We start from the raw sequence: 12547 nt of genomic DNA on the forward strand, positions 1-12547 counted from the left end.
CTACAGTGTACCATCACTTAACCCATTTCTTCCCTATGTATACTGTTCCCATTTCTCCTTCTTTCCTAATTTTTTTGAACTTTGTCCTTGATTAAATGCTGCCCCTTTGATCTCAAGGGCTTGATGTATGTAGGAAGTACATACTTCCCTAATGTTAGTAGTCAGTCCCCTTATAGACCTGTCTATTGTTTGGCTGAAAACTGAATCATGGGGGTGAATTCATTTCCAGACCTGACAGGTGACTAAGGTCCAAAACAAGGGATTTCCACCAGTCTCTATCATACCAATAAGCCTAGCATTTTTTAATGATTTTGAGTTCTATTCCACATTTTTCTTTCACTGTCTCTAGAATCTTCTACGATGATTCGATGATTCCTTTCAGGGCAGTTGGATAGGGTAACTGAACCATCCAGTTCTTCTGGTCCCAGGGTTGTTGGCATGACCCATTTGTCTATCATGCTAATTGTCTCCCTGAGTCTTCGGTTTCCTTCACTGCCCTTACCTCTGGGCAGGGAGAGGCTAACAGGTGCACCTTAAGCCTCTCAGATGCCTGTCACTGCTCACCAATGACAAAGCTCAAGGCCCCCGGACTGATTCCAATTCACAGTAACACCATAGGACAAAGAAAAACAACCCCTTTGGGTTTCCAAGACTTTATCTCTATAGGGGAGCAGACAGCGTCATCTTTCTCCCACAGAGTGGTTGATGGGCATGAACCACGGGACTTATAATTAGTAGTTAAATATGGGCTGCTTGTACTAACCAGAGTAGACTGTGGACTGTGTTCTGCCAGCTGATCCGGTGTCACTTGAGATCCTGGCTCTGGACCCTCAGGCCCCATGACTCATTTCCTCAAGGTGTTGAGCTATATCTAAGAAGTTTTCATAACTTTGTCCCCGGTATGTTCCACTATATTTGCAGCTATAGTTAAATGTATAGAAATATCCTTTCAAACCTATATCTAGTCATGGGTACAATTCCACTACTCCTCTCACACTTGATCAGCCTGCGTGTACGACAGGGGGTGCCCCCTCCAAAACCCAGAAGTACGCTGGGTGGCGTGGAACTTTCCTAGTACAAATGTTCCCTGCTCAGCTAGCAGGAGCAACTCCCTCTGAGTTAGTGCACCCGGTGTCACCTGAGAGGGTTCCCTCTGGTCACAGTGAATTTTTTCATAAAAGCAGTTTTACTCAAACCTCATTTTTTGTGATGGCTGATTTAATAGAACAGCGTGCAGCTATGAAATTTTGTTTCCTGTTCGGAAAAAATGGGGCAAAAACTGTTGTGATGTTGGACACAGCTTATAAAGAGAATGCAATGGGGGAAGGTGTACAAGTGGTCTTCTCAGTTCAAAAAAGGTGAAATGTCAATTGATGACAAATTTCATTCTGGATATCCATCAACTTCCCGAATGGACAAAAAACGTGGACAAAATTCGTGCACTTGTGCTCAAAGACTAATGACAGACCATTGAAGAGGTGGGGAAGTTAGTTATCTGATCTGTCTTGGAGCTTAGTTCAGTGAATTTTAACAGACGATTTGGGAATGGGAGGATTGCTGTGAAATTTGTTCCTCGGGTACTGACTGAGCAGGAAAAGAGCGTCAAGTGGAAACGCATGGTGCTTTGGAAGAACAGCTCGAAGTAACGCAGACCTTTTCCCCAAGGTCATTATTGACTACAAAACAAAGCGACATGGTGCTATTCTTACGACCACAAAAGCAAACAGCAATCAAGCCAATGGAAGACGTCATCATCACCTCGCCCATAAAAAGCTTATCAAGTGATTTAGAAGAGGCGCAGTCAAAAGCATGGGGGTGCTGTCAGCCATCCAAACAGATGAGTTTGAAAACTGTTTCCAAGAATGGAATCGCAGATTTGACAACTGTGTTAAGTGTAATAGAGAGTACTTTGAAGGTGACAAGGTTGCTTTGTAAAACACTTAAATACATAGCTTTGAAAATAAAATTCCGTTTTGGGGGAGGTACTCCCTCATAGAGCCAATGGAATGGAATGCAATGTTGAAGAATAACATGTGGCTTATGGTGCACTAGCAATATGGTGCACTAAGTCAGAGCGAGTTGCTCAATGCTACCTAGCAGGGAAAAATCCGTACTATAAAAGCTCTGCTCTACCCAGCATAATTCCACTTGGGGGGTGGGGGACCTCCTCGTATATACCATAGCTTATTCATTCTTTCACTGATAGGTATGTAAATTGCTTCCATATTTTTGCTATTGTTAATAGTGCTGTGATGAACATGGATGAGCATATATTTATTTGTATACTAATTCTTATTTCACACACACACACACACACACACACACACATATATATATATAGCCCTGGTAATTAGTGCTGCTATCCACAAGGTTAGCAGTTCAAAACCACCAGCCCCCCCACAGGTGAAAGACTGGACTTTCTAGTCCCATAAAGAGTTTGTCTCCAGTGTAAGTCATGAAAAAATAATAAATTATCAAGGGTGAGGGAAGGAGGGAGGGTGTGGGAGGGAGCGGAAAATGAGCTTAAGTAGAAAGAAAATGTTTTGAGAATGATGATGGCAACAAATGTACAGATGTGCTTGACACAATGGATGGATGGATGGATTGTGATAAGAGTTATATGAGCCCCCAATAAAATTATTTATGACAATTTTTATTTAAATTTTATAATAATAATTTTTTAAAGAGTTAGTCTCAGAAACTTACAGGGGCAGTTATAGCCTGTAGGGTTCCCATGAGTTGGGCTTGACTCGATGGCAGTGAGAGTTGAGTTACATATATTCTCAACAATAGAATTGCCACATGATATGTTATTTCTATTTCCAACTTTTTAAGGAAGGCCATAGTATTTTCCACAGCGGTTGCACCATTTGTAGGCCCACCAACCGTATATACATGAAGGTCTGGTCTCTCCTCACCCTTGCATTATTTATTGTTTTCTGGTCCTTTAAAAGTTGCCTTTAATGCTGGATTGAGATAATATCTCATTGCTGCTTTGATTTGAATTTCTCTAGTGGCTAATAAACACAAGCATTTCTTCCTGTGTTTGTTGGTCACTTGAATATCTTATTTGATGAAGTTTCTGTTTACATTCCCTGCTTCCTTTTATCATTGGATTGTTTGTGTTTTTGTTATCAGAGTCTTGAAGTTTTCAGTAATTTTTAAAAATTAGCCCTTTGTCAAATATGCTGCCAAATATTTTTGTTTATGATATGAAATATAAGTCCTGTTTCATTGCTCATCTACTAGATATCCAGTTTATCAGTATAATTTGTTAAAGAAAGTATCTTTTCTTCAATGTGTTTCCACCTTTTGCCAAATATCAGCTGCTCTTAGATAGATGGATTTGCTTCTGGGTTCTCAAAGCTACTCCATTGTTTTATGTCTGTTGTGCCAGTATCCGAATGTTTTCACCTCTGTGACTGTGTAGAAGGAATTGACTTCAGGAAGTGTGAAGTATCCTACTTCATTTTCCCTCTTTTGGGGTGCTTTCCTAGGAAGGTAATGAATAGTTTTCCTATCTCTTTAAAGAATAGTATTGGAATTTTGATCAGGATTACATTATGTCTGTATATCTCTTCAGATAGGACTGACATTTTCGCAATGTTAGTACTTTCTATACATAACCATGGTAGATTCTCCCATTTCTGAAGTCTCTTTTGGTTTCTGGTAGTGATTTTTTGTTGTTTTCTAAGAATGGGTGTTGCATTCTGTCAGGTGCCTTTTCTGCAGCAATTGGTAGAATCATGCTCCCCTCCCTTTGTGGGATTTGTGTGGTGGATTGCATTGCTTGTTGAACCATCCTTGCATATCTGGTATGAACTCTGTTTCCTCATGATGTACTGATCTTTCAACATGTTGTTGGATTCCATTGACTAGGATTTTGTTGATTATTTTCTTTTTTAGTGATGTTTTGGTGTCGGGTTTATTTTTGGTTCACAAAATGAACCTGGGAGTATTGAGTCTTTTTCTACACTGCAGAATAGTTTGAATAGAATTGGTGACAGCTCCTTTTTGGAAGAATTAGCTCAGACTTTTGTTGCTGTTGTTGTTTGGGAGTTTTTACATTCTCTGATAAATCTCTTCTTTTCTTATGGATCTTCTCAGATTTTCTATCCCGGTCTGTGTTAGTTCAGGTAAGTAGTGTGTTTCTAGACATTTGTAAATTTTTTGTCTTAAAATTTGCTGGAATAAAGTTTTTCATAGTGTTTTATTATTATCATTTTTAATTTTGTTGGTTCTGCTGTGATACCACTTATTTTATTTCCTTTTGAATTTTTGCATCTTCTCACTCTCTCTTTTTTGTTAGATTTGTCCATGCAAAGAGCCTACTTTCAAAGAACCTGCTTCTAGTCTTTTGCTGCTTTCTGTATTTTTCTGTTTCGCTTATTTCTGCTCCAATCTTCAGTGTTTCCTATAGGCTTTTTATTATTATTAATCTCCTTTCCCCCTAACTGTCAGAGATGTTAGGGTAAGGTGTTGATTTAGGTCTTGTTTTGTTTGTTTGTTTTTTAATGTCTGAATTTATCCCTATTATTGGGTATTTTGTTATTATTCTCATTTGATTCAAGGTATTTTTAAATTTTCACTTTTTAATTCTTCCATTACCCAGTACTTGATACGGTGGATGTTATCAGTCTCCACCTATTTGATTTTTCTCCTTGGTCATCCTACTGGTGATTTATCATTTGGTATTGTTGTGATCTGAGAGGATGGGTTGTAGGATTTTGATGTTTTGGTTTGTTTTTAATTATTGAGGATTGCTTTGTGGCCCATTCCGGAAAATGTTCTGTGTGCACTGGAAAAGAATGTATAGTGTCCTGTTATTGACTATTCTGTTCTGAAATAGTCTGCTCTGAAAGTTTTGGGGAACGTGGAATTAAAAGATAATGGATTTTTTTCACAAACTTTTGAAAGCTTCCTTTCATCTATGAGTTCAAGTTGGTTAATTCTGGTGTTTAGTTCTCCTGTACCTTTGTTGGATTTCTTGTTCTTTTCATCATTGAAAGTGTTACCTTAAAGAATCCTTATACTACTAAGGCGCCATGGTGGTGTAATGGTTAGGCGTCGGGCTGTTACCCACAAGGCTAGCAGCTTGAAACCACCAGCTGCTCCATGAGAGAAAGATGAGGCTTTCAAATGTCATAGAGTTATAGTCTCTCCACGAGAGAATGATGAGTCTCTCAAATTCCACAGTCTCTGAAACCCAAAGGGGCAGTTCTACCTTATCCCCTAAGATCACCAGGAGTCGGAATCTACCCAATGGTAGTGTATTTGGAGGGTTTTGTTTTTGTTTTTTAATACTTTTATCGTGGAGTTCCCTATTTCCATTTTCAATTCTGTTAGAGTTTGATTTCTGCATTTTGAGGCTTTTCATTGAGTGCACAAATACTATGCCAATGTCTTATTGTTCAATTGACCCTTTAACCATTATATAATGTCCTTTCATGACTCATTTGCTGATTTTTGTCTGAAAGTCTATTTTATAAGAAATCAATGTTTGCCACTTCTGTTCTTTTTTTATCATTAATTTTTGATGATATTGGTTTGGTGAACATATTCAGAGCCTTCATATGCAGGAAATGAAACTCAGCAAAGTAAATCTATGGTAAATAGTATGATTAAGAGCATTATCCAGTGAGAAATGATTTGCTTGATTGTACTGCAGCAGTTTTGTGTGCAAGATATGACAGTTCAATATCATTTATTCTAGGCGACAAAAGTGGGGGGTGAGTATCCCCAATAATAGGGATAAATTCAGACATTAAAAAACAAACAAACAAAACAAGACCTAAATCAACACCTTACTCTAACATCTCTGACAATTAGGGGGAAAGGAGAATAATAATAATAATAAATGCTTGATGTATTTTCCCACCTTTTGATTTCTAGTCCATTTTGGTGTTTGTATCTGTCTCTTGTAGACAGCATGTGTTTTCTTATCCATTCTGCTACGCAATATTTCTTGATTAGTTCATTTAATCCATTTACATTCTGTGTAATTATGGATAGGTGTGACTTTATTGACTACAGATTTTTGTTCTTCATATATTAGACAGCTGCTTTCAAGATTTGGGAAATGTAGGAGAGATTTAAAATCCTTATAGAGATGTTCTATCCTGAAAACAAAACACAAAACTGGGGATACTCACCCCCACCTTTTGTTGCCTAGAATAGATGATATTGAACTGTCATATCTTGCACACAAAACTACTGCAGTACAATCAAGCAAATCATTCCTCACTGGATAATGCTCTTAATCATACTATTTACCATAGATTTACTTTGCTGAGTTTCATTTCCTGCATATGAAGGCTCTGAATATGTTCACCAAACCAATCAACTATAAAGGATTCAGTGTCAACTTTCACATCTGTACCCACTAACAGTTTAATTCATTAATTCTTTTTGTTGTCTAAAGACTAAAATCACTTGAGAAGCTTAAAAAAGCTCCAGGTCCAGGTTCAATCATCAGATAAATAAATTGAATTTGGGGGAGAAGAGTGAGGCTAGCCTCTGTATTTTTAATTTAATATTGTACTTGGTTCTAATTAGAAACTGTTAGAAACCTTTGAATAACTATTGCTCCTATTGACAATTTTGCTAGTTACATGGTACAAAGGTAGATGCCATGCCAATTTACTATTTAACCAGGTTATGCAAGTGCAATTTTATGTGTACTAATTGCGGTAGTCCATCTCATAGACATTCACTGGATAGAAACCACTGGTATTTATTTTGCCACTGGTGTTTGTTTTCTTAATTGCTTTTGTTGTATTCCTTCTCCCCCCTCCTGCCTGACAGCCATGGTTCAAACTACCTCCAAAATTGGCTTTGTCAAAACCTAGGTTAGACTCCATCACTTCCACACTTACATTCTGCAGCAGTCCACTTATTATACAGAAAACATAAATTCTAACTTTGGTGTCCTCCACTCAGTGTCTGCTACTCAGTGTTTCTTGATTGATTGGTTTAATCCATTTACATTCAGTGTAGTTATGGATGGGTAACTGCAAGATGTTTTATCTTTCATAAATTTGACAACTGCTTTCAAGACTTGAGAAAGGTAGGAAAGGTGGGACCCTAGGCTGCCCCCCTCACTCCGTTACTTTCCCTTTCTTTTGCACTCACCCTTCTTGGCCAATGGTTCTTCCCCTGCTTACCTTTTTCTGTATGTGTGAATGACAGCATATATAGGGATACTTGTTAGGAATTGATTGTTCTATAAAATATGAACCACTTTCCAAACTTTTTCTTGAATTGCTTTTTCTTACTCAACAATACCTAGTAGCATTTTATTAATTTGTCCAATATTTTAATAACAATAAAACATTCCATGATGTTTGTGACATAACCATATTGTAGTTTGTAGCCGAGGTTCATTCTTTTTTCAAAATTGTACAGTTATTCATTATATGATTATACCAAAATGCATAGCCATACCATTGTTGATAGACTACTTTCCCAGTTTAAGGTTATAAAAATGCTGCATTCTTAAGTCAATCTTGTAGGACATGTACAAACACATTTTTTCATTTCTGTTTGTTTTCCTGGCTAAGTCGTAGTAGAAATGTGGACCCCGTGGTTGTGTTGGAACCCTGGCAGTGCAATGAGCATCTGGCAGTAATGGAAAGGTTCACAGTTTGAATCTAGTTTGGCTCTTCAGGAGAAAGACATGATAATCTAGTTCTGTAAACGTTTCTTTATTAAGGCTATTACAACCCCTGAAGACCCTGTGAGACAGAGTAGAACTGCCCCCATTGGATGTCCAAGACTGTAATCTCTATGGAAGCAGATCATCATATCTCTCTCTACTTAAGTGGCTGGTGGGTTTGAACCACTGATGTTCTCGTTAGCACTCAAGCAACCTAACCACTCTGCCACCAGGGCTCCTCCAGAAAAATTATAGTCAAGAAAACCCTGTGGGTGATTCAAAGGCACCCAGCCACAATAACAACAGTGCTTTTATATGTTTAACTATACATCTATGCTTAACATTAACTAAATCAGTTTTTGATAGTCCTCATACCAAGTCACACTGTCAGCAATGTAGTTGTTTGGCGCGGTCCAGCACCCATTCTTGCGCCATCCTCACAATGGTTCTTATGTTTGAGCCCATCGTTGCAACCATTGTGTAGATTTCAGTTCTTGAGGGTCTTTCTCTTTTTCGTTGTCTCTCTACTTTAAGAAGCAAGATGTCCTTCTCTAAGAACTGGTCTCTCCTGAAAACCTGTCCAAAGTACGTAAGACTAGTCTCGCCATCCTTGCCCTTGAGGAGCATTCTGGTTGTATGACAGACAGATCTTTCCATTCTTCTGGCAGTCCCCGTACTTTCAATATTCTTTGCCAGCACCATCAATCAAACACATTGATTCTTCAAGAGTCTTCCTTATTCAATAGCCAACTTTCATGCGCATATGGGGCCATTAGCAACATCCTTACTTTTTAACATTTTAAAGAGGTCTTGTGCAGCAGATTACCCAAGGCAATGCATCATTTGATCTGTTGACTGCTGCTTCCATGAGCATGGATTGTGACTCCAAGCAAGACAAAATCTTTGACAATTTCGATCTTTTCTCCATTTATCCTGCCGTTAGGTATTGGTCCAGTTGTGAGCATTTTGGTTTCCTTCACACATTGATGACTGCAATCCTTCATCTGATGAAAATTTCACTTTCAACAAGTAAAGTTGCTTTCACCTATAGTATAAGATCATTCATTTGCTCCACTTGCCCATGCTTAGTATTGCTAATTAGTTGGCTTTCACTTTTGCCATCCTATTGACTAAGTAATGGTATCTCATTTTGGTTTTATTTTGCCATTCTCTGATGACTAATCAAGAAGAGCATTTTGCTATATGCTGATTGGTCTTTTGGAAAAATTTTTTTAGTGAAATTGTTATAGTAACCATTGAATAAATGCCAACTGAAGAAAAATACCCGATCAAATGTTAACCTATTTTTGAATTGGATTTTCTTTTTCTTATTGGTTTATAAGAATTCTTACATATTTTGGATATGTCTTCATTAGTTATATGTATTCATAATGTCTTCTCTCGTCTTCTGTGTTGTTTTTTCGCCCTCTTACTAACCTATTTAATAAATAGCAGTCCATAAACTTCATGAAATCTAATTAATATTTTCATTCTTTGTGTCTTAGCTTTAGAGATAATTACCGCCCCAAGGTCATAGAGGTCTTTCTCATGCATTATTTTCCCAAAGTGTTATTGTTTTGCCTTTCACACTTAACTTTTTGATTATTTTTGTCGAGAGTTATTTTTTAATGCATGGTGTGAGGTAGTAGATATGGATATTTAATTGACTAAGCACCATTTCATGAAGATACTAATTTTTTTCTATTTTGTGGAAGTGGTAATTTGTCATAAATTTAATTGACGAGAAAAATAAATGTGTGAGTTTTGGGCATCTTCCCTTCCTCCCATTTCTTAGTCCATTTGGCTAAGGGGGCTTCAAAAAGTTCACACACAAAATAGATGGAATTAAAAGATAATGGAATTCTTGCACAAACTTTTTTAAGTTTCCTCATAGTTGTTCAGAAAATGATTGTATGAATCTTCTGGTTTCTGTTTCTTGAAGATTACCTTGTTATCTGATCATTCCACTTCTGTATAAATTGAAAATTTGTATTTGATTAAAATTGCATTGACTCTATTAGGGGGGGTGGGGCACCTTTACATCTTTGTTTCCAATCAATGGCATGGCAGGTCCCTCCATTTACTAGGTTCTGGTTTTCAGTCATGGTTTTTCCGGAAATTTGACCTTTTAAAAAATGTATTGACAAAAATTTATAATATTCTCTGAAAAAAATTAATGTATAACATTACCACATCAGTTACTTATGCTTCTTTCCCACTCAATCATTACAGCACCCATTTTACTAGCGTTTTCAAAGACCCAATTGTGAATTTTTGTTTCCTGGTTTATTTTTTGTTGCTCACTATTATTTTCTTTTACTTTCTTTTGGATTTAGTTTTGTTCTCTTGCCTTGCCATGATTATTTAGAATATTAATGGCATGTGAATTTTAATTTTAAAACTTTATAGCAATTTACATTTTCATCAGCAATGTACTAAAAGAGCCATTTTCTACATCACCACCACTGATAGAATTACAGGTTGTTAATGGTGATATAGGAATACTTTGCCAATAACGTGGGTAAAAGTGAAAAGTCACGTTTCCTACACAGGTGAATTTAACAAGCCACAGTGTATGCTTGGAAAAATATCTGGATAAAATGACATTTCAACTCACTGGAGGTTCTGTAAAGGCATCTTGGAGGAGGTGATGCCAGAACTAGGTTGTAGACTAAGATTAGAAAGGGCGGTACTATATCATCTCTAAGATACCTCTAGCACCACCTTTTTAGGATTCAGGATAAGGCAATGTGAGATGTGATTAGATTTGAAAATTATGCAATGAAGTGTCATCTTACCTCTCATTTTGAGTTCTTCTAGCAAGTGGTAAGCTGCTTACGAACACTCTCAGTAACCACAGGAGCCTGAAATGTCTGTTTTCTTTTGTAGCAATGGAGGCATTCCTACACAGCTTCATATGACATTTATGATTTAACTAAAAGGTCAGTGCCTTCCCATGTAATTTATTAGTCTGTAATAAAAAAAAAAAGAAAGGAAGGAAGGAAGTCCCATAATGATTTATTCTTTTGGTAATGTGTCTTTCCTTTTATACTTTTTCAGGGTGCTGATTACAAATGAGAAAATTCCCAACAACACACAGTGGATCACTTGGTCACCAGTGGGTCATAAATTGGTGAGTGAGGGTTTCCTATTTTGAGAAAAATATTGGCTCAACACTTTGATAAGTGGAAATTACTAACACTGATACCAACCAACCTGTCATTTTAGGAAGTCAATACTTCACTGTAACATAGTGTTGTTGCTTAAAGTATTAGATTACTCACCCAAGACAGCAAGTATATCTCCCCAAAGTGCCTGGTCTATATTTTAGGAAGTATTAAACTCTTAAATTCTAATGATCTATTGTACTTAGATACTTAGAAGAATCATGCCTGCCTCCCACTAGTTTTGTGATCATCTCTGCCACTCTCTATATATCTTCCCGCACTTTACTGATAAGAGACTATCACGAGCCCAAAAAAATCTATCAGGAAGTTGGGAGTGTTTGCACTTGAACTGTTCCTTCCCAGCATGTAATGGTAATCCTTCCACTCACCCTCACCCAGAAATAGATTCTTACTATGCAATGGCACTAACACTTGAATTCTCAAGTAGTAGCTAAAACACTAGTAGGTCAAACCCACTCAGAAATGTCTGCTTCAGAAAGGACACAACCTGGACCATCTTGTGGCTCAGTTCTCTTCACACGTGGGTTGGCATGGGTAAGAGTGGTCTCGACAACAATTCAGCGCATCATCCTAGAGAAAGTGTCCATCTTGCAGGTCTTCTCATACACTTCAGTATCCACATAGTGGCCATTTCGTCTTTTCTTTTTTTAATATATATACTGTCTTTCGGATTCTCTGTGGAAAATTATAATTTAACAATTCAAGGAAGAGAGTGAATAACCTTCACTGTGTTCAAATTGAATATATAGCTTACAGTGATCATTATATTGGCATACCATTTCTAGGATAAATTATTATTATTTTTAAATTTCCAGAAAAAATATTGTCTGTTATTACTGATGCTCTGAGCCCTGGTGGCATAGTGTGTATATGTGGGACTGCTAACTGCAAGGTCAGCAGTTCAAAAATGCATTAGCCGCTCCAGTGCAGAAAGCTGAGACATTCTACTACTGAAAAGAGGTCGCCTCAGAAGCACACAGGGTAGTCCTCCCCTGCCCTAAAGGGTTGCTGAGTCAGCATCGACTCAATGACAGAGCGTTTGTTTCTTGTTCTGGCTATTATTGATACCAGTCTTTTTTCCCCCATCTTTCTAGGCCTATGTTTGGAACAATGATATTTATGTTAAAAATGAACCACATGTACCAAGTGAGAGGATCACATGGTCTGGAAAAGAAAATGCAATATTTAATGGAATAACTGACTGGGTTTATGAAGGTAGAAATTTTAAAACATTTTTCCAATCAGAAAAATCTATGAGCTTTTTAGGACAGTTGAATCTTTATTTTAAAATGGAGACCTTCAATGGCATGAAAGTAAGTTTCATTAAAAATCAGTCTCAACATTGGGCCTCTACTCAATTGCTCCTTCAATGCAAGAACACTTTGCTCTATTAAATTAACTGGCATTCCATGATGCTCACCTTCTCGACATAATCGCTGAAGACAAAGCGGGTGCATAAGCAAATGTGAAGAAAGCTGATGGTGTCCACCTATCAAAAGATAGGTGGGGTCTTAAAGGCTTGAAGATAAACAAGTGGCTGTCTAACTGAGAAGCAACGAAGCCCACATGAAAGAAGCACACCAGCTTGTGTGATCACTAGGTGTCAATAGGATCAGGTATCAGGCATCAAAGAACAAAAAAAATCATATCAGTGTGAATGAGGGGGAGTACGGAGTGGGGACCCAAAACCCGTCTAGGCAACTGG

General features: G+C 37.5%; 1 protein-coding gene across 2 annotated transcripts in view; it reads left to right on the forward strand.

Annotated features, from left to right (window-relative positions):
- DPP4 (dipeptidyl peptidase 4) overlaps positions 1 to 12547 on the forward strand; it is a 105543-nt gene that overhangs the window by 31940 nt on the left and 61056 nt on the right. For both annotated transcript variants that reach the window (XM_045299455.1, XM_045299459.1), the window contains exons 6-8: positions 10544 to 10596; positions 10715 to 10787; positions 11937 to 12057. In XM_045299455.1, the coding sequence (XP_045155390.1) occupies positions 10544 to 10596; positions 10715 to 10787; positions 11937 to 12057 (247 nt within the window). The remainder of the gene's footprint in view (positions 1 to 10543; positions 10597 to 10714; positions 10788 to 11936; positions 12058 to 12547) is intronic.

This window comes from Echinops telfairi, unplaced genomic scaffold (assembly GCF_000313985.2).
Source record: "Echinops telfairi isolate 266 unplaced genomic scaffold, ASM31398v2 ScPeMD7_4;HRSCAF=17, whole genome shotgun sequence".
Taxonomy (NCBI): Eukaryota; Metazoa; Chordata; class Mammalia; order Afrosoricida; family Tenrecidae; genus Echinops; species Echinops telfairi.